The 27,759-nt window shown below is 43.0% G+C and overlaps 1 protein-coding gene across 2 annotated transcripts in view; it reads left to right on the top strand.

Moving 5' to 3' along the window:
* The window catches only part of SLC66A2 (solute carrier family 66 member 2), a 76,892-nt gene that overhangs the window by 10,940 nt on the left and 38,193 nt on the right, over positions 1–27,759 (top strand). Inside the window, exons 2-4 of one of the 2 annotated variants that reach the window (XM_066579456.1) lie at positions 209–551; positions 1,699–1,832; positions 9,399–9,452. In XM_066579456.1, the coding sequence (XP_066435553.1) occupies positions 349–551; positions 1,699–1,832; positions 9,399–9,452 (391 nt within the window). In that variant the 5' untranslated portion in view covers positions 209–348. The remainder of the gene's footprint in view (positions 1–208; positions 552–1,698; positions 1,833–9,398; positions 9,453–27,759) is intronic. The other variant, XM_066579455.1, reaches the window with a different exon arrangement.

Raw genomic sequence — 27,759 nt, forward strand, 5'->3', positions numbered from 1 at the left:
CTGATTGATTGATTTATGTTAAAAAAAAAAAAAAAAATTATATATATAAATTTTAATATAATTTTTTTTTTTTTTTTTTTTTATTTATTTATTGTTGAACATATTTTTTTTCTGTTGTGGGACAGAGAAGCGTGGTAAGCCCATTGGTCTGAAAATCTCTTCATTTATCCCCTTGCGATCGGTGTAAATCTTTGTTTCTTCTCTGCAGGTATCATCATGGGATGCAGCAATCAATCACCGTCTTGGAGGCAGTTAGGCCGTTTCCAATAATCTTAGTATTTATAACCTCTGCTGGACAGAGAGAAGCCATAATAAAGCTGAAGGAGTGAGAATCTGACCTCGGGCACAATGGACGAACAAGGGACGGAATGGCTCGTCTTCACTGTACATAGGCTTGTTTCTTGGGGAGCTTCGGCCGCCATGATATTTGGTGGAATTGTGCCATATATACCCCAGTACAGAGACATTAGAAGAACCCAGAATGCTGATGGTTTCTCAGTTTACGTTTGTCTCATGCTGTTAGTAGCGAATATATTAAGGATATTGTTTTGGTAAGTAACCCCTTTTTTTTTTTTTTTCATTTCAAGTTGGAGAAACAATTTAACATTGTCCAATTGCAACTACAAAATGCAAGTTACATATTTTCATAGGCTTGTCCCTATCTACAACAGGAGACTGGGACAGGTTCAAGAATGCATTGATAAAGAAATTAGAACAGATTTTAAACCTCTAAGCTAACATAGAATCCAAAATAGTAGAGTTGGAAGGGACCTCAGGGTCATCGGGTCCAACCCCCTGCTCAGTGTAGGATTCAGTTAATCAACCCAGACAGATATTTGTTCAGCCTTTGTTTGAACACTTTCATTGAAGGAGAACTCACCACCTCCCGTGGTAACCTGTTCCACTCATTGATCCCCCTCACTGTCAGTTTTTTTTCTAATATCTATATGTGTCTCCTCCCTTTCAGTTTCATCCCATTGCTTCCAGTCTCTCCTTGTGCAAATGAGAATAGGGCTGATCCCTCTGCACTGTGACAGCCCTTCAGATATTTGTAGACAGCTATTAAGTCTCCTCTCAGCCTTCTTTTTTGCAAGCTAAACCTACCCAGATCCTTTAACCGTTCCTCATAGGACATGATTTGCAGACCGCTCACCATCTTGGTAACTCTTCTCTGAACTTGCTCCAGTTTGTCTGTTTGTTTTTTTTAAAGTGGGGTGCCCAGAACTGGACACAGTATTTCAGATGAGGTCCTACTAAGGAACAGTAGAGGGGGTTAATTACCTCACGTAATCTAGACTCTTTGCTTCTCTTAATACATCCCAGAATTATGTTTGCCTTTTTGGCTGCTGCATCACATTGTTGACTCATGTTCAGTCTTTGATCTATTAGTATATCCAAGTCTTTTTCACAGGTGCTGCTGCTTAGGCCAATTCCTCCAATTCTGTATGTGCTTTTTTTCATTTTTCTTTCCCAGATGTAGGTCTTTGCATTTCTCCTTGTTAAATACCATTCTGTACATGAGTTTTAAATTGCGATCGCTGTCCGCTCGTGTGAGAATACAGCATTCAGTGAATGGGGTCCATGAAAATTGGACTGCGTGCTTTATGACTTTTTTCTTTTTTGTGCCCAAGAAATTCAGACGCAGCGTGAATGCAACCTGAAATGAAAACCTTTCTCTTATCTCTTTTTCTTCCTCAGGTTTGGCCGTCACTTTGAGTCTCCTCTCCTTTGGCAGAGTATCATTATGATTGTTACTATGCTGCTGATGCTGAAACTGTGTACAGAAGTTCGAGTAGCAAACGATCTGAACACAAAGCGTCGCTTATTTACAGGTTTGTGATTCTGTACACTTGGGGGTCCCACAAATTACTGTGCGATCGCCTGCTGTACTATAAGGAATTTGTGAGATGTGTGTAAAATATATGTAATATAATGATTTATTTTAGTTGTTTGTTCAGTAGTATAAGGGGGGGGGGGCTTCACATCTCCGTTGGACCCTCCGGCTGGAGGTTTCGTTGCCAATCTGGCACAAAATGCCGGAAGAAAAAGTGCTGCATGCAATGCTTTTTTTCTTCCGTCTAAAAGCCGGGCGGTTGAGTGGAAAGCAAACAGATGCCATGATAGTCACTGGGGTCCGCCGCCGCTGTTTGGTTCCATCCGAACAGAGCAGGAGAGCAGAACCCCCAATGCAGATGTGAAACCACCCTAACTGTGTACTGCATATATGTTTAACTTGTTCATTACCAGTCCACATGCGTATGTCTGATCACAATGCGCCTAATTTCCATTATCGGCTTATTTTATCAGCGTTTTTAGATGGCAAAAAAAACTGATTATTTTTTTTGTGGTTTTCTTTCTCCATTTAAGGCCGGCTGCACACAACTTGGTCTGATTCTGAATGCAGGATACTGCAGCGGATTTCGACCCTATGCCTGGCTGGTAACCCCGCTTACCTGTTTTCTTATCTGTGCTGTGTGTGGTCCAGACGGCTTGCCGTCGGACATGCGCAGCACAAATTTTCCGGCGCCACCACTAGACAATGAGCTGGAATCTGCGATCTGTCCACAATGTTAATTGCGGACAGGCCGCAGATCAGAAGGCTTCCATTGACTTTAATGAAAGCCGTCCGAGCAGAGGCTGCACATAAATAGAACATGCTGATCCAAAGGTGTGTGTGTGTGTGTGTGTGTGTGTGTGTGTATATATATATATATAATATATATATATATATAAATTATATTAAATTTATTGTAATCTCTAGATCATTTATTTTCCTCTGCGAGCGGAAAACCGCAATTGATTTCCACTTGTATGCAGGAAAAAGCACTTTTCCGTAGCATGCTATGGGCGTTATTTGCTTCGGAATTCAGAGGCAGACGCCCGCTCCGGATTCTGCGATGCAAATATGCCTGTGCACAGCCGGCCTTAGGTTGTAACTTCATTTTTTTTCCCATTTATTACACTTTTTAAATTTGCGAATAACTTCTAGCTTGACATTACAATCACCACCAGCAGGTGGAGCTAGTTCTTCCAGTATTGTTGAAATGAAACCGTTCTTCCTTTTCCAGGATATCCTGGTAGTTTTACTAGCTTGGCATTGCCTGGCATTGACACTTATTGTCTTACACCTGTATGTCAGAGGGTGCGGTGCCTGACTATTCATCACATTCTGCAGTTTTGCTTTTCACTTTTGAAATGTGTGAAAAAACGCACCAGTCACCAGGAAAATCTTCCTTGCTGTATGTCATGCCACTGGCGGGGAAAGGGTTAAAGAGTACATATACTTTCATACTGGAGTGCTTATGCTCCGTCTGCCATTTTTGGCTGAAGACTGCCCCGTATAGCGCTTATATAGTGCTGTATGGGGACGCCTTTTGGAAAAGCCGAGAACTGCCGCCAGAGCACGAGCGCGCCAGCATGGAAGTGCAGCCACTCTTTTTAAAACAAAGGTAGACCACCTTCTGTATAATTAATAAGCCATCTCGGGATTCGATTTTACTTTAGTACCTAAGCAATAAAAATCCAAAAAGGTGAAAATATATAGGAGCATTGACTGTGAGATGGGATCTAGCAGGTGGATCCTATTTTGTGGGTAGGGTCTCGCACATCGCCCACCGTGCATCTGAGATGTAACTAAGAGCTTCGCAAACGGGCAAGTTGGTACGATTTGCAAATAATATTTTAGGCAAACCGTGTGGTCGTTAACAATCAACATTGTTTAACAACTTATTTGCAAGCTGCACTAATAGCTGTCAGGTGCATTTTGGCGCCCCGTTGACCACTATATGAGACCCTACCCTAAGGGCTCCTTCACACGGACGTATTTACAAGCGTAAAATTTCTGCGATATGCAGAGAATAGGACCCATCGACTTCAATGGGTTCGTTCACATTTCCGTAATTTGCACATGCAGCATGCTCCTACTTATTTGTGCACCCCTTGTTTTTTTAAAAGGTCCCTTGTAGATGGGGAGGAAGGGGGGGGGCGTGTAGACGCAAATGTGAGTGCAATATGCCGGGGTTGGCATAATACGCTGCGTAATTCAGCTGGGAAAAGAACACATCCGGAACTTGTTAGATGAATTAGCCATTTCAAACGGTGCGTCTTGTTTGCCGCATGCAAATGAACATGCCTTGCGGCCAGGAAATATACAAGATGCACCCAAAAAGTTGCGCTGAGGTGCATGCAGATGAGCATACGCTGGTGTGAAGGACCCCTAAGGGTTTACCATCTCAGACAATACCTGCTCAAAGTATATGATGATTGTCATCCTCTTGCTAATAAGTAATGTGGACGCATTACCTACTGGAGGCTCCCATTATCCGAGAACACCTAGGAACTCGGGTTGTGCTCTTGCCTTTAGCTGCCACGGTAGAGCCCAGTGATGGCTCTGAGGGTATCTAGCATGAGGCAGCAATCTACATTAATGGTAAATGGGGCCGAACTGGAAAAATATTCACCTACCAATACGAAGGGTCCTATTAGATGGAAAGATAAATTGCCTATAACAAGCATCGATGGATCTGGGATCGTTTACTAGCATTTATAATATTTAACAATTGGGGCTTTCATCAGAAAATTTATTCTCCCTCATTTACTTGAAATATTTTTTTTTATGTCCCCAGAAAAGATACGATTAAAGGACAAACGGGTGAATTATCGTTTCTTACTCCATGTATTTACGTAGGGTGATGATTAGAACTGTACATTCAGAGCCCTAAGCTGTATCAGTTGCTGTAGAAGGGAATGTTCTATTCTGCTTTACTATGGGATTCTTGCTGGCAGTGAATTTCTTGCCTTCTGAGGACTTTAGTAAATACAGTATATGAATAAGTGCAGGGGCGTAGCCAAAGGCTCGTGGGCCCGGGTGCAAAAGTTTATCTTGGTGCCCCCAACTTCCCTTAACGCAGAGGTGTAACTTGAAGCTCCCGGGCCCCAATGCAAAACCTGTAACAGGGCCCCCAACTATAATGCTTTATTCATAGTACTAGGCTTACTGTATAGAGAAGAGAGGTCTTATGGGCCCCCTAAGGCTACTGGGCCCGGGTGCAACCGCATCCCCTATAGTTATGCCAGTGAATAATTGACTTGGTGTCACAAAGTATTAACACCTCATTGTTCCTGCGTCACAGAATGTATGATGTCTTTGGGTCCGTTTAGATAAGCCAATTTATCATTTGAATGAGCGAACGATGTCAGAGTTCCGTCAGGCAGCCTGTTTATACGTTGTTGGCTCGATCAAACTAGAATCATTCATTCTTTCACACTCGCTGTATAAGTGAATGAGCCAGCGATGATTTTTATGCTGCATATAAAATGAATGACGAATGAAAAGTCAGCGATTTATCGTTTGTCGTTTGGTCATCGGCTGCTGCATAGCAAGCAACAAAGGTAACCAGCACCTCCTAATGCAGTGAAACGCACTGTGACTGCGATGCAATAAAGATGCCGCAGTATCATTTTATATACCATTTATACACAGTTGTTGTTTTGTATCAAAAGTGTGTTTTCACATGTTGGTATTCTGCGTCACAACATTGTAGCACTGTACTCTGTGCCACAAAGTGGCAAAAATATCTGTGGCAACCTCTGAAGAAACAAGTTGTGTCCAAGAGAAGCTGTCATGTCGATCTGGACTGGATAGAGAAGAAAACTATAACATTAATTAGATATAATGTCATGGGTCAGTCACATGTCTACAGAACGTAGTTTGTTCTGCCACTGATCAGTCCTGTAGTCTCTGTATGGCCTGTAGAGTAATGATGGATAGTAGCATTCTTGTTTGTGATGTGACAGCCCACATCATACTTTTTACCATTGTTCAGGTTATGTTAGGAAGTACAAACTTAAATAGCATGGGCTGACTTGACAGTTTTTTTCCTTTATTGATCTTGGTTCTGGAGCTTTATGTACTGAGCTTGGTTCTGGTGCTGTACTTGTGTAATGATCTATAGCTTTATGTACTGAGCTTGGTTCTGGTGCTGTACTTGTGTAATGAACTGTTCTACTATTAATTTTTACAGTAATATATATTTGGAGTATTGTGATTGTTTGATGGGAGTATTAGTTTAGGGATAATTTTTAGCGGCGTGCTACATCACAGGGATTTCACACGCATAATTAGAGAACCTGGTAGAGAACCTGCTGTTAAAATTCTGAGTCCCAGCTCTGTACAGCAGACATGGTACTACATCATGGTTTAATGATGATGTACTACGGGATAAGTGTCTGATGAGGGTCTGACCTGCGACCTCCACTGATCATGAGATGTTTCGTGTCCACTGACTCTCCATTCATTTTATCCGGACTGTTGGAGATAGCGGAGTACAAGCACTTGTCTATCAGTCCCATTCAAATGTATATTGCAGCAGTTTTCCTGCTTCGTCTTCACCCCATTCTTTTAATGGGGGTACACAGGACCGCCTTTCTTGTGATCCATGGTGGTCCCAGTAATTGGGCCTTCACTAATCACTTATACCTTGCCCACAAGAGAAGTGGAAGGGCCCTTTTATACTCCGAGAATATTGTTCTGTCAGAGTTTTAATTGAGCAAACTCAGACAGAACTCGGACCCAGTAAAATCAGAGGGTCCTTTAAGACAAGCATATTTATTTATTTATTTTCACATACAAACTGCGCGCGTTTATTTAAAATAAATAAATAAAACCATAAAGTGTGCTCACCATGCAGACTGGGGACCTAAACTACTTGGTTTTGAACTAAGGCCTCCTTCCCACGACCGTGACTGGCTCCGCCGCGTAATATTACGCAGTGAAGCCCGTCACGGCGCCCCCCAGAGCCCCTATACTTACCTGCGGGAGATAGCGTGAAGCCGCTTCCCCGCCGTCGCGTCGTGTGACACGCCCACCGCGTCACGTGACGCGGCCGGCAGTGTCACGTGACGCGCCGGCCGCGTCAAATGACGCTGCGGCGGTAGGTGGGGAAGTGTTTTTTCACGCTATCTCCCGCTGGTTACAGCGGGAGATAGCGTGAACGGACGGCTTCCATTGACTGCAATGGAAGCCGTCAGCGCGTACAGCCCGTCCTCACCCGCAGCAAATAGAGCATGCTGCGGGTGAGGACGGGAGAAATCGCGGTGCGTAATTCCGCGGTGGAATTACGCATCGTGAGCATTGTGCTATTAGGTTCAATAGAACCTAATAGCAGGGGGCCACGCAGCGGATTTTTGCCGCGAATTTACGCGGCGTAAATCCGTTCGTGGGAAGGAGGCCTTAAGGACCTTTGTTTCCATTTGTTGCCTGATATCAGCTAAAGAAAGATGCTTCACACGGCGAGAAAATCGTGTGTTTTTTTTTTCTTCTCTTTTTTGCCTGCTGCGAGAGTCTGTAAAAAAGCCGCTTCTGAAACCAATGATCCACAATTGTTACCTTCCCATCTGCGATGTTTTCACTCATGCGATGTTGCGAGAGCAGAAAATCGCTGCATGCTCTATCTTTCTACGATGTGCGTTTTTGGTTTTTTTTTTCTTTTTCTCTCCCATGTTTCCCTATGGATCCTCCTTTTATTGCATCGCAACAAACTTGCATTGCAATGCGATTCTAACATTAGAAAGCCCTATTGACTTTAACTAGAAAATCACGGCAAAATCGTGCGAGAAAAATGTAAGCGGCAGTAATAATTTTGCGAGAAAAAGCAGCACTGACTCAAATGCAGGGGAAAAAAATTGCGATTTTGCTGCGATTTTATTTTTTTCGCCAAAATCGCGATCGCCCCCGTGTGAAACTAGCCTAAGTTGGGCGTCTTTCGTTTTTGCTATGTTGAGCAAAAATCGTGTGGCACCTACCTATCCTAGAATATCATCTTATTAATACTTTTGTCTTTAACTCTTGTATTAAAATAATCACATTATTAAATCAAGCTTTTGGTCCCAAAAATGAACTTCTGCCTCTGTGTGATGTTAGTTAAGCCCAGCAATACTGGTGGTCTAAAACAGGCATGTATTCCCTTTTTATCTGTGCAGTACTTTGGGAGAAACTTGCATTTCATTAGTAGCAACCCGATACAGGTCTACTCCTTGATATTCAGGAGCTGCAGCTAGCCACACCCACCCTGCCCTGCAATGGCTGATTGACAGCAGTCTCCCTATGCACAGTAATAAGCAGAGGATGGGGACAGATTCTCTTTAAGTCATTGTTTGCCTGACTACTGGTTTTGGCTATTCAACTGGAACCCCAGGATGGAAAGACTCTGCATTCACCTAAACACTGTTGTGAGTCTGTCAGCCGTTTTGACACTACAAGACTGCTGACCGCTCTGTGTAGAGGCTGAAGAGTGTTGTTTTACATACCTATCGAAAAGTTCTCAATATTGCAAGCTTGATGGGAATTAATGTTCTATTCCCTGGCCACTCTCCATTGAGCTGCTATGATTGACAGCCGTAGCAGTCTCTAGATTGACAGCTATATCATCCAATCAAAGCTGTGCAGCCGATCGAGTCTTCATTAATCTCTGTGCATGTGTCTGCCTTTCTCTTACTTTACAGCTGCTTCCTCTTCTCTCCATAGACTTCTATGGTCAGCATATAATCAGATCTATTAGTGAGCTAGTAGTATCTCACAGTGATCAGTTGTGGGGGGGGGTCAAGGCATTTTTTACTAACAATTACAAAGGTTCTTATATTCACTTGTACTATCGATTTTTTTATGCTACATTTGCTGAAATGACAGTGCCTATTTACAGGGAATCTTTTACCACTTTAAGGGAATCTGCATGTAATACCAGCTAGGACCACTACACAGTGTACAGAGCTGTCTGCCTCCGACACAAAGACAGTTTTGTGTATACAGTGACCGGCTCGGGGAAACAGCAGATTGCTAAGGGTGGTGAGCGGCAGACCCCTACCTGTCCTGAAGATAAGTCCTCAATAGTGGGACAACCCCTTTAAAGTTTAGGAAGCAGTTTTTGCATAATGGCTACTATGCTGCTGACACACCTGACTATAATTTCCTGAAAAGATTTTGTGCCGGATCTGCGCAGTAGGCTTCAAATGGGAAAGATGCACAAGCCGCCACAGTAATGACCCTTACAAGGCCGCTAGCTACAATGTAAAAGTGGTGGCTAAAGGTGATTATATTCATTATCTTGGCTTGTATGTATTCTACTCTAGTGGTCTTTTAACCATTAATGCACATTGGCAATTAAAATCTGCACAAATCTTGATGCTCGGGACATTTACCCCCTCATCAACTGCAGTAATGAATGGGATTGTGGATGGGGGACATAATAAGGGGCTCTGTTCCCATAATTCCTTGTTTCCAGCTCTCCGCCGACTCATGAACCTGTATCACAACAATGACGAAGCCGCTGGTTGTTTCTAAACCTTGTATCAATGCTCTGTTTTTCTTCTTCTTTCTTTTCTTTTTCTTTTGATGTTTCTAGCTTCAGATAGTAAGGATGAAGAACTCAAAACTCATCCCAAGAGATGCTTTCTGGGTATGTACTCTCGGCACCCATCTTGCATGAGGATGCGCCCCTTCAGTTTATCATCTTTTCTCTTTTCATCTATTATTTAGCTCTCGCTGTTACATAACTGTTTTTCTTTTTGCTTAATTACTTACGTCTTTTTAATCTATGCACCTTTGTTGAGGCATGTTTACTCCAGTCATACAGCTGCTGTGTGCACTCGCTTGCTTGAGACCCCCACATTGGAGATTTTATAGGATATAAAGACCCAAATCTATCGGACTTTCATGGCATATCCTGTGAATACGTCAGAAATATGAGATGGGATACCCCTATAAGGCCGGGTTCACACAGGCGTATGAGCATTTACACTGCGTTTTTGGTTTTTGTGCATGCCTCTGCATTTTTACTGTACTTTTTGTGCGCGCCAAAAAACTCTCAGCCACCGTACCGTACATTGGTACTGTTGTATTATGTCTCCAACGGAAGTTGGGGACGGAGACATAACACAGCTGGGTTGACATGCAGGGTGACTTTCCCCAGCGTGTGATTGGCTCTCCCCGCTGCACTCTCGGATCTGAAGTGCCGGCAGTCTTTCCATGCTGCCCTTTGGGCTCTGAAGTGCCGTACACAGTTCGATCGCCGGGCCGGCGGCGGCAATATTGTCCTCCCCCCTGCCCAACCCAGTTGCCGGTAACACTGTCCTTCCACCCCATCCCCCTGCTATTGCGCCTCTGACCACTGTGGGACTACCCATGCTATGCTCTCCATAGCGTCAGCGGATGCGGCCGCTGACGGCTACTCCGCTCCTCTGCCTGCGCTCCCTTCAGCAGCTGTCATGGGCGCCGCTAGCCAAGAACATCGGAGTAGCAGTCAGCGGCTGCATCTCCACCCCACCCTCTGCGCTCCCTTCACCAACTGTCAGGGGCGCCAATGCCGACAGCCAGAGAGAAACACTCCCAGGGGGTGGACTATCCGTGAGCGTCCACATGTCGGGGATACAGCACAGGGGGAGTACAGTGTGGTTGGCGGCGGTGGGCTGATCTCGCCGCTCCAGTAGTGGGGAAGAAAAGTGTTGCAGGCGGTGGGGTGGCCAGGGGCGACGACAGTCTGCACGGCACATCACAGGGCAGCAGGGGACAGCCAATCAGAAAAGGGGGGCGTCAACACAGCTGTATTATGTTTCCACCCCTAACTTCCGGTGGAGACATAATACAGCAGTACCCTGTACATTGAAGTGGCCAATTAAAGGGGTTGTCCCGCGCCGAAACGGGTTTTTTTTTTTTTTCAACAGCCCCCCCGTTCGGCGCGAGACAAACCCGATGCAGGGACCTTAAAAAAAATCCACACAGCGCTTACCTGAATCCCCGCGCTCCGGTGACTTCTTACTTACCGGTTGAAGATGGCCGCCGGGATCTTCTCCCTCGGTGGACCGCAGCTCTTCTGTGCGGTCCATTGCCGATTCCAGCCTCCTGATTGGCTGGAATCGGCACGTGACGGGGCGGAGCTACACGGAGTCGGCATCCACCACGAGCGGCCCCATTGAGAAAAGAAGAAGACCCAGACTGCGCAAGCGCGTCTAATTTGGCCATTAGACGCTGAAAATTAGGCGGCTCCATGGAAACGAGGACGCTAGCAACGGAGCAGGTAAGTGAATAACTTCTTATAACTTCTGTATGGCTCATAATTATTGCACAATGTACATTACAAAGTGCATTAATATGGCCATACAGAAGTGTATAGACCCACTTGCTTTCGCGGGACAACCCCTTTAATGTAATTAGTTCCATATGCTATATTTTCATGCATAAGTGCGCAGGAAAATAGGAGATGCTGCGCACACAAAATACCCACTTGTGACTGAACCCATAAAAAAATCAATGGGTTCTGTTCACTATGCGTGCGTGAATCCAGACTAAGACTAGATGGTTCTGTATAAAATGCCACATAAATACTTGGATCAGGCTTCCTTCACGCAGTCTTTTTTGATGCTTTTTGTGTTTTTTAACTCCACCACCCCCATCCCGCCCACAAAAAAAAAAGAAAAAAGTGCATGTAAAGAAAGCCAGTGTGAGTGTTTTATTATGTTTGTTTTTTATTTAGTTTGTTTTTGTTTTGTTTTTTACCTAGCATTTACTTTTTCCCTATAGAAAAGCTTATGAGAAAATTCCAGAAAAAACACTATACGTTGTGTATGCTGCAGTTGAGAAAAAAAAAAAACCACAATACACCCCAAAACTAGAAAAACTCACTGCTTGTAGTGTTTCCTAATTTCTTATTGACCTACAGCCGACATCTCAATGCAGCATTTTTGCCACCAAGAAATGTTAAAAACACCAGCATCAGATCTACAAAAAACGTGGATGTTTTTTAAAAGACTCTTGAGACCCAGTCAGCCTTATGTGCCTTTTTGGAGGTGATTCTGCAGATGTCCTTTTATAATGGAGACATGTAATGGGCATCGTCTTGTACTTGGCTCTTCAAAATGTTAACAAAAAACTCAGTTTAGAAGTTTATCGCTGTAGACTTTGGTTCAGCTGCATATTAATTACCACTTCGCAGCGACTTGCTAATTAGGGAGTGAGGGAGCGTGATGTTCCTGGATATGGCTTTTAATTTCATCTCCATGTCACGGGTCATAATTAATAATAGGACTTGGTTAAGGGTTTTCTATGCTCCATAGAACTATCAGTGCTGAGTGTTGTGTTAATGACTCGACATACTGCAGTTAGCAGATGGTTGGAGTTAGAGGGCGATATATTAACATGAGCTATCCTGCCAGGAGGTGCGCCAGGGCACATGCTCGGCACAGGCTTCCTGTAGTTGCCATTTTTCTAGAGTTAGTTGTCCTTTCTAATCCACTATGCCGGACGGTTTCACTAAACTCAAAGGCATTTTACGTTGCCAAGTGTAAAGGTCCATCTAGATCTGCCGATTTCTCGTTTGAACAAGCCAACAATGTCTGAGTTCACTCGGGCATCCAGTGTATACCGGCAGATACATTGTTGGCTCATTCAAACGAGAAATCGGTCAGTAATTCACTTTAGAAGTAAATTAGAAGGATTGAACGACCTTTATTTAAATCGAATGATAAGGAAACGAGCCAACGATGATTTTTATGCCTGCATAAAATGTACGATGAGCGAACAACTTACCATCCGTCGCTTGATTGTTGACTGCGTTTACACTCAATGATTATCATTCGTTTTCGCTCATTTGAGACATTTTTTATGATGGTTCCGTGAAGTGTTACTCGCTAGCACTTCATCGTTGCAGTAATAGTTGATAATTGTGTATTCTTGCTAATGAACATGGATGATAATGGCTTGCTGTACACCAACACTTCTGCATGTTACATTGCTGAGATAGTAATCTATAGCAGTAAAGGATGAGGAAGAGTGACCTTCATACTTTCATATGACCTTTTGCAGGTAATCTGATATGAAATATTCACTAAGACCCCATTCACACAGCAGAATTCTTTTTAGTATTTTGTCATTTTAGTATTATCAGTATTTGTAAGCTACAACCAGGCAAGGGAGCGAAGTACAGAAGAGGTGCAAACTGTCCATTTTATGTTCTCTCTGCAGGTTCCACTCCTGGTTTTGGCTGATACAGAATACTGCTGTATGAATGAGGCCTTAGGCCCCCCTCACACCGACGCTTTTTACCGCCATGAGCGCAGCGCTTTCAGCACCGTGCTAATCGTGGTACAACGGTCCCATTGTTTTCAATGAGACCACTCAGACGTGCGCTCGATCACAGTGCTTTTCAGCGCTGTGATTTTCAAGCCGTGCATGCTCTATTTGGGGGCATTTAACGCTCCTCATCAATGATGAGTGCTAAATGCCGGCGTCTGCCACAGAAAACGGAAGTGAAACGCAGCAAAGCGTTGCGATTTAAATCCCGACTCTTTCAGCCTCGCTTGTGTGAGAGAGGCCTAAGGATGTATTCACATGGGGCGCCTACAGTTTTTAATACGACCACATAGGAAACTGCAGCAAAATGCCATGTGAATGCAACCTAATCATTCACATTTGCTTCAAGACTGCCGGTGACCATGTGCGACCTCGGCATGTAAAAGGCTGACTGAGGGGGGGCTCCCTCTGTCACACATCGGCCCCCAGCGAGGTGATTGCAGGGTCCCAATGGGTTACTATGGCAACCGGTGGCTTGAATATAGCCTCTGGGTCTGCCAGCTATGGTGGATGGGGACTCTCTGCCTCCAAAGACAGAACAGCCCGGTGTCCCTCCACCATAGGTTGCTCTGGAGTGCATTATCCTTCATATAGTGGGGGAAAAAAAAGTTTGGTACCGTGTTAGCCAGGAAAGCAAAGCGTGAAAGTTCCCAGCAAGAGAAACCAAGTAATCTTGTGGATACGATACCTTTTAATGGCTAACAAAAATACATGATGTTACAGCAAGCTTCCGAACCAACGCAGGGTTCTTCTTCACGCATAATGAAATAGATCTGAAGAGGCATGCATATTTATACACACATACTTACGACAAGGCACAGACATGGATGTGATTGGTTTGTACTTAAAAGAATACTGAAACAGAAGCATTTTCAACCAGACACTGATATGTCCGGCTTCACACTGGCAATAGGTTTTCTTGCGTTGCGATAGTGAGTGAAACCGCCTGATAATGAAAGCAGTGATTTCCAATGGTTTCATTCTCATTTGTGGTGTCTTCACTCAACCCTTGCAGCGCTAAGAAAAATCTGCGCTATCCTGACACAGCTGTCACAGCATTTGCAGATGTCTGCGATGATATCCTATTGCTTTCAATGAGGCCGGTGCTGCTGCTGCCCTATTAAAAGCAATGGGATGAAGGCATGCCATGGAGCAATGATTTTTGGGGAAGGGCTTGAAATATAAGCCCTTCCCTGAAGATCATCCGAAGCTATAAATAAATTAAAAAAAATTCTCCTCTAGACGAGCTGTGTCTGGCTCTTCTCTCTGTCCCCAGCAGTCGTCTTCTGGAGGCCAGGGATTGAAAAATCCCTGCCTCCAGAAAGCGCTGCCTCTGATTGAGCGCTGTGACCAATCAGAGAGCAGCGCCCAGCTGTCATTGAATGACAGCTGAGTGTTGCCTGTAATTGGTCACAGCGCTCGGCCATTCATTGAATTGACATGGTCATTTCCGTTACATTGATGACATCCTAATCATCTGGACCAACACTTAACAAGAACTAATAATTTCAGGAGAGATTCAGTGCATTCCACCCCACCATAAACCTGACATTAAGCTACTCGTATACCAAAGTCAACTTTTTGGATACCACCATAAAAATTGCTAACAATTCAATGCACATATCCCTATACTGAAAACCGATTGATCAGCCCACATACCTCAGATGGGGCAGCTTCCACCCTAAACACATCAAAAAGTCGATCGCTTACAGCCAGGCCATCAGATACAACCGGATGAGCTCCAACCCAACAGACAGAGAGGAACATAGTGTGTGTGTATGTGTATATATATATATATATATATATATATATATATATATATATATATATATATATATATATAATATCTCTTAAAAGGACATATTAATTCAGGGCTACCATCCCACCTCAATTGATGACCAAATCACCAGAGCCACCAAAATACCCAGGAATCAACTACTCCAATACACAGAGGAGGAAGGAAACAATTGTATGCCTCTAGTAGGGACCTACAACCCACAGCTGGAGGCACTAAGGAAAACTGCAAAGGAACTCCATCATACCCTACACAAGGATGACCGTCTGAAGACCATATTCCTGGACCCTCAGCTTCTGTGTTACAGGCAATCCCCAAATTTGAGGAACTTTATAATCGGGAGTGCATTGCCCTCTGACATACAAAAAGGAACTTATCCCTGCAAGGTAAGGAGCTGTAAGACCTGCTCACATGTACGGACGACTGACAGGATACAAATCCCCAACACACAGCAAGACTATAAGATCCCTGGGACATTCACATGTTCCACGTCCAATGTTGTGTACCTGATCCTGTGCAGTAATTGTCCTGTTGGGGGCGCTCTATGTTGGAGAAATAGAACAAAAACTGAAAGCGAGGATGAGATCTCATCGCCACACAATTACACAGAGAAAGACAGAATTACCTGCGGCCGAGTATTTCTCTGGTCACGGACACAACATAAAAGATATGAAGGTTATGATATTGAAGGGTGGTTTCAAGTCACAAAGCCATAGAAGAATTTGTGAATAGAAATTTATAACAACTCTTGACACATTCAATAGAGGGTTAAATTCTTCAAGAGGATTCATGCGCGACTAGAAGGTATGAGACCTCTATAGCACAGATAACACTGCTGGCCTGGTGACCCACCCAACAGTAATTCAGAGACCATAAAACCTTCACTCCCTTATCTGTGTCTGGTGAAAATGTTTGTTTCTGTTGCAGTATTCTTTTAAGTGCAAACCAATGACCTCCATGTCTGTGCCTTGTCATAAGTATGTGTGTTATAAGTGTGTATAAATATCCATGCCTCTTCGGATCTATTCCATTTAAGCCTGAAGAAGAACCTTGTGTTGGTGCAGAAGCTCGCATCAACATCATATATTTTTGTTAGCCATTGAAAGGTATCGTATCTACAAGATCACTTGGTTTCTCTCACCAAGAACAATCACACTTTTGTCCTTCATAGATTCACAACATCTAGTAGTAAATCAGATGTGGCCAACCCTGGCTGGGCCTCCTCTCTATAATGGCCATTGGCTTGCCTCATGGTCTGCACTAGTACCATGTTGCTGTTACCTCTATGACCCATTTTTCCTCACGTTAGCCATATGTTAATCCTTCGTGATCACAATATGCCTTTTTACGGACCCCACTAATTGGCTTTAAACTTGCGCAGACTTATTTTTAAGGCGGTGGCTTGGCTGCCTACTGACAGCCAGGCTCCTGCTCTGTCAGCCAGGAATGAAGAAACTTCAGATCCTGGAAGTTTACCTCCTTAGATGCCACAATCAAATGAAGAATGAAAGCAGATGATGGGAGGAAAGGACTCTCTTTGTCGCCCACTAGCAGGGTAGCAATGAGTTTCAGTGGCAGCTGAAAACCTGAGAAAGGCTCTCGTAACTCGGCCTATTAGACTACTCCAACGACAGCCTTAATAAGCTGCTATCGTAGGCCTAGTAGAATGTACAAGTAATGCCATGTACTATCATAGTGATCGAGCGATCACATCTTCAAGTCCCTTCCAGGGATTAAAAAATAGTGAAAAAAGTTCAATAAAGTTTAAATAAAAAATCCAGTTTAAAAAAACGTATTTTTCGCTTTATAAGACTCGCCTACAAAGTGCATCCTATAAAGCAAACGTGCTGAAATCCGGACCGCAGCTGTATGAGGAGGATTGCACATCCTTCTCACGCAGCTGTTGGCTGGGATCGCATACATGGCAGGGGTGGGAGGACAGCCACCTGTACTAACAGCTGATTCTTGATACGGGGGAACGGTAGCAGTTCTCTCCAGCGCTCAGTAATCAGCTGTTCGTACAGGTGGCTCTTCTTCCCTGCTGTGTATTAAGGATCGCAGGACTGCTCCATAGCAGCCGCCTGTACCAACTGCTGATTAGTGAGCTGCAGGAAACTAGTGCTCCCCACCACCACCAATCAGCTGTAGGTACGAGCGTCTCTCCTCCCTTTCTTATCACACAGCTCCTGGCTACATAGCTGGGGGAGTGGAGAGCCGCCTGTAGGTACAGCTGACTGCTGCCTAGTTGTGCTGAAAGGTATACCTCCCCATAATCAGACGTGCCATGCAGGGTTCCTGAAAATTTATGTGACAACTATTGAAATCCTTTTTACATTGTCATTCAGCTCTTCGAGGATCCTGGATGCCAACTGCAGAGTTATAGCACATACATTGCTATAACTAGTCAGGCATGGCATTCAGGGCTCCTGGAAAGCTGGGTGACAAGTAATAAGACCACCATTACATTTACACTCAGCTGTCCCTGGATCCTGAATGGCAGGTTGACCTAGTGGTATATAAATCATTCCGAGGCGGAACTACTGTTCCTTATTCCTTACTGCCTGCTCGAGTTAAAAATATTTTTTTCCTCCTGTAAAACCTAGGTATGTCTTATCAGGTGCATCGTATAAAGCGAAAAATACGGTACACATTTCCCCACAAAAGCCCGTTTTAAATGAATGAAATGGCAAAAAATATTTTTAAGAAGCAACATATAATGGGTATAAACGTGTTTGTAAGGATCCAGACTATAAAAATATGGTGTTATTTATCTCGCATGGTGAATGTCAAAAAAAGCATTTTAAACAGGAACTCCAGAATTGCTATTTTTCTATTGTCTGTCTCCCAAAAAAGGAATAAAAGCTATTCCAGAAGTCACAGGTACCTCAAAAATAAAAACGACAACTTTTCCCACAAAAAGCGAGCCCTCCTAAAGCTCCGCTGCCAGAAAAATAAAAACAGTGTGGGTCTCAGAATGCGGCGATGCAGATGCAATAGTTTTTCTTTAAAAACAGTTTTTTATGGTGCAAAAGTAGTAAATGCTAAAGTAAAAAAAAAAAACTGCATAAACTTGTTGTCACAGTAACTTTGCCGATCCACATAAGAAAATATGTTTCTAACGAATGGTGAATGTTGTAAATACAGGTTTGTGTAGGTATATATGTGTGTGTGTGTAGATATAGATATGGATGGATGGATGGATAGATAGATATTACACCCCACGCACACCAAAAAAAACCCAGAGAGGCAGTGGTGCTATTTAAAATATACAATTTGTCTTAAAAAAAAAACGAGCCCTCGTACAGCTGTCAACAAGTTTCGTCTCTTGCAGTGCGTCAATAAAATCTGCTTCGTCCTTATAGAAAAAATAGGCTGGCCATGAAGAAGTTAATTGTCTTTCCTACATAGCTTGCAGTTCTCAGACATGTCATCATGTTTCCACTAACGGCCGTCAAAGACTTATTACTATCACTTGTAAAGGATGCCTCTTGTGAGCGGAGTAAAACCAGTGGGTTGTTGTATTCCACAACTTTAGTTTGTCACCAGTAGAGGGCAGCATTGTCAGTCTGCAGAAACAATTCCAACTCCACAGAAAGTGTTTTCGATACAGGATTTTAATTTTTTTTTTTTTTTTTTTGTCACAACAAAAAAAGATAATCCTTTAGTTTTTGAAGTAGTTCCGTGTTTAGAGCTCCAAAGATACATTGTTGCTTCCCTTCTTCCACATTCTATTCCATCTAAAAGGCAGCTGAAGATGTCCTTGATTCTTTGTATTCTGGATTTTGGAGCAAGGCTGCCTCCAGTGAACATTTCTGTAAAAAGTGGTGTATTAGCAGATTTATTCTGAGATGTAATACAAGCCTCCAGGCAGTTGTAGAATATCTCGGGACTTGTCTTTTCAGGGTTTGTGTACAAGCACAGATGAGCTCTCCGTGTCTTTACACTCGCTACTCTCGGTAAAAACCGCCCAGTCTGCTTTTTCTGCATCACATAGCAGGGCTTATGATCTGACATCTATATTCGCGGAGAAGTCGGCGAGCGCACAGCCAGATCTCTGCGCAGAGTAGACGCGCTTCCTGGGAAGTCCCTTTAATGAAATAATTAGGCAAAACATCGCTTTAGTTAGGCATACAACAAGCCTCCCTCCGGGCCGCTTCGTGACCTTTTTAATAATATGGAGTTTGAAGGAGTTTGAGTTTTAAGAATAAAGTTAATTTGCACCAGAACGGGGAGGACACAAATGGTCAATGTGGTGGTCTTCGAGGCCCCTCCATAGGGATGAGTGAGTTTTCATATATCTACGGAGCTGTTGTCACTGCAGACCTTTTGTTTAGAAGTGAAATGACTCTCTATCTCTATTTAACACTTTCCAATCTGTCTTACCTCCTGAAGACATTATGATTTAAGACTGTACAGCTCCGATGTTTGAAGACCCCTGTCGGGGTTCTCTTACTGCATACTGCCAGCCTCTCTGCTGTCGGAGCCTATCCAACATGTCACCTCATGCAGTACTGGCTTTAGCCAGCATATAGCGCTGTTGTATAACGGCAGTAAAACAGTAAGCCCCCTAGGAAAACCAGGATAGAAATTGGATTGGAAAGGGTTAAAGGATTTGTGTTCTTAAAGTGATGGACATCAACCATTTGCTGCTATTAACACAAAGTTCACAAAAATAGAAAGTTCAGTAACTTTTTATAAAAGGGTCACTTTTTTTATTTCTTTTCTTGCATTGATTTTAATCCTGCCCTTTTTCTATAGACGGGTCCGTTCTCCTATTTGCCTAAACGGCACAAATTATTGCGAGAAATAGGTGGGCGCAATCATGTACAGTGGGCTCAATCATGTAAGGTGGGCTCTTAAGGCTTCCTTCAGGGCTGATTGCCAAGTTGCTATATAAAGAAGTATATTTAGGTGACTGATTTATGCTTTAGGATAGAGACATATTTGTTAGAAATTCCGTTGGGTGTTTTCTGGACCAGGCATGTATTTTTGCAACAGTTTACTGCAGTTTTTTGTTGTGGTGCAATCCCATTGGATACTACAGCTTTGGCGCAGGTTTTTACTGCACCCTCACCACCCTTATGCTTTACATACATTGCACTGCTCTTTTGTAATGTAGATATTCAGACACAATTACTGCATAATTATCTTTTTCTTTTTTTTATACTTTTTTATTGGTGTTTCAAGTTCATTATAAAGAAACATACCAAAGATTTCACATATATAAATAACAAATGGGCACTCATGTAATCCCCCTGTCAGTTGAGCACAGGTACCATAGTACTCTTTACCAGTATCCGCTTGCTTCCCTGCCTCTGATCACATGACTTCTGTGGCTATTGACTGGATCCAGTGAGTCCAGTGATTGGTCGTAGTGGTCAGGTGGTTAAGTAGCACTTAATCAGTTGGATGGAAGTAATGGAAGACTGGTGAGGGATTGCATGGGTGAGTATTGGTTATTTTGAGTTCAAGTATTCTCTTTCTTTTGATGATTTGTATTTATTGGACATCTGTTTTTAAAAGTGCTTAAAGGGATAGTTTTGGTTTGTTTTAACTGAAGATCTATTATCTGGATAGGTCATCAGTAATTGAACAGGGGTCCGAAACTCAGGACTCCCGTCCATCAGCTAAAGGCAGAGTGCAGCAGGCTGGATTATGTCATCAATGGTCAGAGGAAGCAGAGTGAGCGCTGGCTTTACTCCCATTGAAATCAATGGGAGCCCCACGCTGCCCCTATACTTCGTGTTCAGGACAGAACGTGACCATTCGGAAGAGCAGAAAGCAGCGTGGCGCTCCCATTGATTTCAGTGGGAGTGAAGCCAGCGCTCCCCCTACTTACTTTGATGACGTCAGACCCACTATAGATTGCAGCCGGCCACACGATCAGCTCATAGGGGTCCTGAGCAGCAGACCCCCCATTCCATCAACTGCTGATGACCTATCCAGGGCATAGGTCATCCCTTCAAATAGACTGGAATACCCCTTTAAGGATAAGTCTAGCAAATAACTTGCAGTATCGCTGCACTTTGTGTAGGCAATCTGTAGAATGTTGTAAAATGTAGCTAATAGGTTTTCCCTTTAGAATCTATTGTGCTAACCATTCAGCGACCCGTGCTTTAAAAGGCTGCAAGTGAAATACAATATTAGCCATTATTGGTTCTAGCATTTACTGTAGTCCTGCTCACAATAAATGTATTTGGGGACCTGTCTGACAGTTACTAAACATGTTCTGTAATTAACCATTTTAGCCTCTAGATGGAGCTCTGAATATCTCTAGTTACGCTAGCGGGTTATAGATTAAGTCATTTGTTTTCTGTCAACCAAAGCAGGGTGTTTTATTAAGGCGGATTTGCCTTTAAAAGCAAAAATGTACTATTATTTTCACTTGAGTTACTGAGGCGTCTGGTTTCTTATTAGAAACAGAAAATTGACGGCAGAAGATGACCACGAGGTCCATCTAGTCTGCTCTTGTAGTTCCTTCTTATTTTCCTCTTAGGATAGATCTCCTTTTACGTATATAAAGGTTTCACCCCCGCCCTCCTCTTCCCGTCTTTCTTGAGGCCATACAGATTAAATTAACCTTTCCTGATGAGTTTTGTTCTTTGTCGTTGATCTTGGCGATGTAATGAACTCTTCGGGTATGCCCACATAGAGCCTCGTGTTTGTTGTAGTCATTCGTATCTGTGGACCAATCTTACACTCGAGTGAAGGGGATTTAGAAAAGTCCCAACCACAAAATATGGCCAATAAAGCCCTAGTTTTGTTGTGGCTTTGCACAGTAAAGGTGTTTTTATTTTTTTTAACCCTTTCCAATACACTGTTTGGGGCTGTACAAGCTTCAATTAGAATGTAGGAAGACATCCGACAGGGTATTCTTACCGTCTATTACCAGTCACTCCACTGTTGGAGCCTCTCTGGCGCATACAGACTGGCTTTAGCCAGCAAATGGCACCGTTGTAGAACAGCAAAAAGAGCCTTTTAGGAAACCCTGAATCCAAAATTGGCTAGGAAAGGGTAAATATATTCAAATATTAGTGATGATAGGGGGGTATGATAAAGATAACAAAACAAAACTTTCCACTACAGCGCTGCTCCCCAGCCGCTGGGTAGTTTACCTACATAACTGCTGCAGCCAATAGGACGCCCAACAGGGACATCATCAGTGATGATCTTTAATCCTGCTGGGGACTTCACGTGACGGGTATACAGGACGCCATCGGGTCTACTGGCCAGGTGACCTCACCTATTAGATGCCATGATGCTGGAAGGCCAATATGGCAGTCCAGCAACACCCTGATTTTGTGTAGTTTTTGGACACGGAGGCCCAAAACTGAATTGATGTGTTTTTATGGATTTTATTTTCTCTCACATTAGAGAGGTTTCCAGGATTGGAAAAAAAGGTGTGCGTCTTTTTTCTAGAAGTAGTGCAGTGTTTGCTTTAAATGGAGAGGAGCTGTAACCATCATACACAGCCAATGACAACTTTACAAGCTGCCTGTAACAAAGGCTCATTTGGCTCAATATATGTATGTCCATTACCAGAAGTTTCTTTTTCTCAGTGGTGGCTTACTAGTCTGAAGCTTTCTGGAATAGAGCTCATCCATCCATGTAGTGACTTCCTTCTGAGTCTGTCCTAGGCTTGTGGTTCTATACAGAACTGCAGCAGCCGGAACTAATAAATTAGGTAGGGGGCGTGTCTCCCTAAACCAATGATGAAATGAAGAAAGTAAAAAAAACTTTTTCTGCGCTTCTTTAGGAATTGCCTCGTTTTCCAAAAAGCCTCCAGATAATCCAAGTCCAAAAAAAGGAAATTTATTTACATATATAAAAATTGGAGGTGATCAACCTCTCTTTTTACAGAAACAAACAAATAAAACACCCAAACGCCTTTATCAAGCATAATAAACACTAACAATGGTTACTATTAGAGATGAGTGAGTAGTGCCTTAGCCGAGTATCTCCCCGCTCATCTCTAAAGATTTGGGGGCCGGCGGGGGACAGGTGAGTTGCGAGAGGGAGAGAGAGATCTCCCCTCCGTTCCTCCCCGGCGCTCTCGCGCGCCGCTGGCCCCCAAATCTTTAGAGACGAGCGGGGAGATACTCGGCTAAGGCACTACTCGCTCCAGTAATATGCCTTAGCGATTATACTCGCTCATCTCTAGTTACTATATATAATAAATTCAACATACCATATGGGCTGTTAGAGTATCAACCTCCATTCCGTTCCGGCGTGCAGCGCCGTTTTGGGAGGTTGCTGATGACGTTCACCTTATCGTCATCGCTTTGCTGCTGGAATGCTCGATGCGCTTCACGGAGCGTGTCACGTGACTGCATCACTCCAAGACACGACCACTCCCATTCAATCTTATGAAGCTCATGCTGCGTTCAACCGGACTATGGCGCAGGACTCAAAATTAACACGTGACTCCTCGATGATGACGACGTCCCTATACTGATGGAACGCTCCATGGAATGTACCATGTGACTGCAAACCGCCGCGTCACAGCCTCTTGTGTACAGTTTTACAGAGCAAAACTAAATAACAATAAAAACATTGCAATATCCTTATTAGAAAAAAGGGGAGAGGATGGAAGAAACGGTCACAGTATCATTAAGTTCATATAGACATAACAATCAAACTTATCTTGAAATTCATCAAAAATCCCCACATCATAAATAAAAGTGTGCACATAGATTAAAAATGCACAAAAATTAATAACATACATTCTATATGAATATCTAAATACATACGCAATGCTCATATGTAGAAACACAATTGATCATAAATATATCTAGAATGGTCATAAAATATCCCTCTCAAAAATTTCCATAGTTTTTTCATCATTTTACCTGATTCATCATAATTTTTCTAGAGACTTGTTGATACCTTTGGGGACCAGTGTGTCAATTCGAAAAATCCAGAACATTTCTCTAGCTTTTAGACGAGAAAACGAGCTGGATATCATACTTCCAACTGGCGTCCCTTTTAGTTGAGAAAAATCCTTGTGGTGTTTCTCCAAAAAGTGTCAAGAAACACTGTGTTTTAAAAATCCTTTTAAAATACTATGGCGGTGCTGGTTAATACGGGTTCTGAGGGTGTTGGTAGTGCGTCCGATGTATTGTAACTAGAGATGAGCGAGTATACTCGCTAAGGCACATTACTCGAGCGACTTGACTATGGAAAGCGCAGCCCGATGTCCATGAGCGGAGAATCATAGCGATTCTCCACTCGCGGGATTGAAATCACGGCATGCTGTGATTCTCTGCGGTGAGCCTGTCATTTCTCCCCCCTGCTTCCCCATGGCGGAATATCGCTAGCAATATTTCGCTTTGCCCGTGGACAGGGGGCCCTTACGCAGAGTCATCAGCCGGGCTCACAGTTGGAATCCGCTGCAGGCCGACCCTTTTGTATGAGCCTGGCCAAAGCCTGGAGGTCACTCCTCCCCAGTAGTATATAATGTGTGACTATGTTACGGTGGACATGCACTATCAACAAAAGCTAATGGCGATCTCATGTTTGTGCTGGGACAAAAAAAGGATCACCATGTTAGATTCCAAAATCCCTGATCATTTTTTCTAATCAGCGAGATAAGCGGAGCCCGAGGTGTGATCTATTGATACTAGGAATAGGTCATCAATAGCAGATCAGTAGTTGTCTGACACCTCGGACCCAGGCCATCATCCGCTAAACAGTACTGCCGCATTCTCGAAAAGCGCATCGGTCTACGTGGTACAGCGGCCTGGAATAGTACTGACCAAGTATTGTCAGCTCACCCTTATCCAGTACAATAAGCACTTCTTGGTGGACACCAAGCCAATAAAGATTCAATGAACAGATTTCCCAGCACCATAAAAATCTTCTTTAAAGTCACTTAATTTTATTCCTAACATGGTTAGAATATCTCTTTAACCCTTTGCAATCCAATTTTTGATTCAGGGTTTCCTAAAAGGCTTTCTCTTTTTGCTGTTATACAACGGTGCCAAATGCTGGCTAAAGCCAGTGTGTGTGAGCCAGAGAGGCTCCGACAGCGGAGTGGCTGGCTATAGACGGTAAGAATACCCTGTCGGACATTGGAGCTGTACAAGCTTCAATCAGAATGTGGGAAGACGTCAGACGGTGGATTGGGTTAATTTGAGTCTTTTATGCTCACATTTGTGTCGGAGGCTTCTCTATGGTGTTGGTGGCGGGAAATCTTGTGTTAGAAATGCATGAAAGGAGGAAATCTCATGTTTATCCCCTATGCATGTGTATGAATATGGCCCATGGTTCATTTTATAAAGTTGTTTTTTCATCCCAGACCCACTCTGTCGTTTGTAATAGTATTAAGTCACATTTGCATATAGACAGCAGCTAATCAAAATGAGCAGAAGTGCTGTATAATGCTTCAAATGTGTGTAGCATTATGAGGCAGTCACGCACATGAATAAAAAGTAAAAAACTTTTATTCAGCAACAATACTTTGTGAAACAATTGGTGTAATTGCACTTTTGTTACGTTTTTGTGTGGTAGAATGTGCTAAACTACATTGTTAGTTATCAAGATAGAAGATCAGCAAGTTCCGTCTGTGGGAGTTAAGGTGATGGTTGAAGGAGTGTAATTTTACTTCAATTACATTATCATCATTATAACATTTCCATTATGGAAAAAAATCCTCCTCTTCAAAATGGAGATAATTCACACATTTCCACAGGGGGTCAAAAGCTTTTGTATTTGTGCAGATATAAAACTTCTTAAGATTTCTCTAAATGAAAGGGTTCTACATCATTGTCTCGACCTAAGCTTTCTATTAGCGGCTGTGATTCAAACATCACAAAATGTGTTATGTAAGTATGTGTATAATATATATCAAACTACTAAGGGCCACTTGTCAGTGAGTATGTGAGTGCTTCTCATGCCCCGCCCCTTGTGACATCATCAGTCCGACCTTTGGTGACATCATCGAAGGTCCTACAACATATATAAAACACAGAGCCTGACCGACAGAAGAACAACAGAGTTAGGGATCTTGAAAAGGGGAGGACAAAAATAACGCAATTAGAATAGAACTAAGCCGTTATTATCTCAGACACAACTCAGCAGTCTTGACAGAAGACACCGACCTACCCCCACCACGGAGATCCAGTGAGCTAAAGGACCTGTGGTGATGTCACTGCTGTGGGAGGAGCCAAGCTGTGTTTGTCTTGTGTGGGAATCAAGATGCATGTAGTAGAGCTGTGTGTGATGTGTGGGGATCATAATGCATGTGCCATGTAGCAGAGCTGTCTGTGTAATGTATGGGAATCAAGATGGATGAAGTAGAGCTATATGTGTGATGTGTGGGGATCATAAGGGATTTACCATGTAGCAGAGCTGTATGCGTAATGTGTGGAAATCAATATGGATATAGTAGAGCTATATGTGTGATGTGTGATCTTGATTGCTCTTGTGAGGACTACCTATTATATGGTGACACGTTGGTTATACATTTCTCGATTCTTTGCCAGTTATAGGGTGTAGCTTGATTTCCCTATGATCTGCCCCGTTGAGACACAACATTTTTTTTGAACTTGTATATCTTAGTTCAGGAACCTCAACAGCACCATTATATTGTTATATTGATATGCTACTTGGGAACCACCGAACGACTTATTCTGCGTTAAAAACTGCAGTGCTGTTCTACTGAGTACTTATGTAACAAATAGACAATACATAATAATTATAATAGTGAAAAGAAGTAATTTACCACAGGCTGTAAGATAAAGAAAAGTGAGTTTTCGAAGCAGTGGAGACACACGAGATTTTAAATTAAATTCTTGCTCTGTTGTAATTACCGATGCAGATTTGATTTGCCAGTTTCCTGGTACAAATTGCACCACAAAGCTTTTACATGCTTCGTCCCACATGTATGATGCGTGTGTATACATTTATAGACACACCTTATGCCACGTCCAAAAAGGGGCATTGCCTAAAAGCTACAAAATTTTACCAAATTTGCCACAAAATTTTGGTGCATCTCCAGGCTTAAATGAAGCCAACTAATAGGTGGTATGACATTAAGCTTGATGGTCTAAAGATGCACCAGATTTACCATCCAGCATGAGCCGCTGGGATGAATCTTTTGCATTAACTATTAGTATTGGTAAATTTGCGCCATTGTTTTGTCTGAAACTGAGGCCGTTGTCAATGGAATCGCTGTACACACTTCAATAACCTATGTGACTTAGCAGGAAGCAAACAGTTGATGTACCATTATTTCTTGAAATGCCAGAAGTTATTTTCTGATCTAGGATCATATTCTCTTTAGTTTAATTATAAATGGTGTCATTTAACAAATGGATTTTCAGGGAATTTCTTGATCGAAATAAATACCAGTCCTCGCGCCTTGTTTGGCGGTCAATTATGAGAGATGACCTCGTCCTTTGAGACTCAGAATGCAATATCCGGAAAAATGACAATCTCCAGTTATCAAATAACAGCTTGTAGAACAAATAATGGCGAACAATGAAGATAGAGAATACCGATGTCCGAAGTCTCAGTTCTTGGGTACTACAGTCATGAATGCCGAGGCAGGAACAGCCGGCAGCGTATTTGATGGTTTCCGGTCCGTTCTAAGTAGTTTCGTTTATGGAAAGCAAGTGACCCGTTTTGTGGTTTGCATCTTCTAATTAGGGAGTGTTCCCACGGCGTTCTTCATTGTGCTAGAGGTTCAGTTACAGCTGCAGAAATCGGCATTGTGGCGAAAACCACAAACGGAACCATTTGCGTGCATTAGTAAAACCAACACCACTGCAGTGTCTGCTTGACAAGTGTTTTGTTGGTTTCCATTGTGTGAGCAGTTTCCTTTTGGGGGTTCCATCAGCAGCTT

Source organism: Eleutherodactylus coqui, chromosome 9 (assembly GCF_035609145.1).
Source record: "Eleutherodactylus coqui strain aEleCoq1 chromosome 9, aEleCoq1.hap1, whole genome shotgun sequence".
NCBI lineage: Eukaryota > Metazoa > Chordata > Amphibia > Anura > Eleutherodactylidae > Eleutherodactylus > Eleutherodactylus coqui.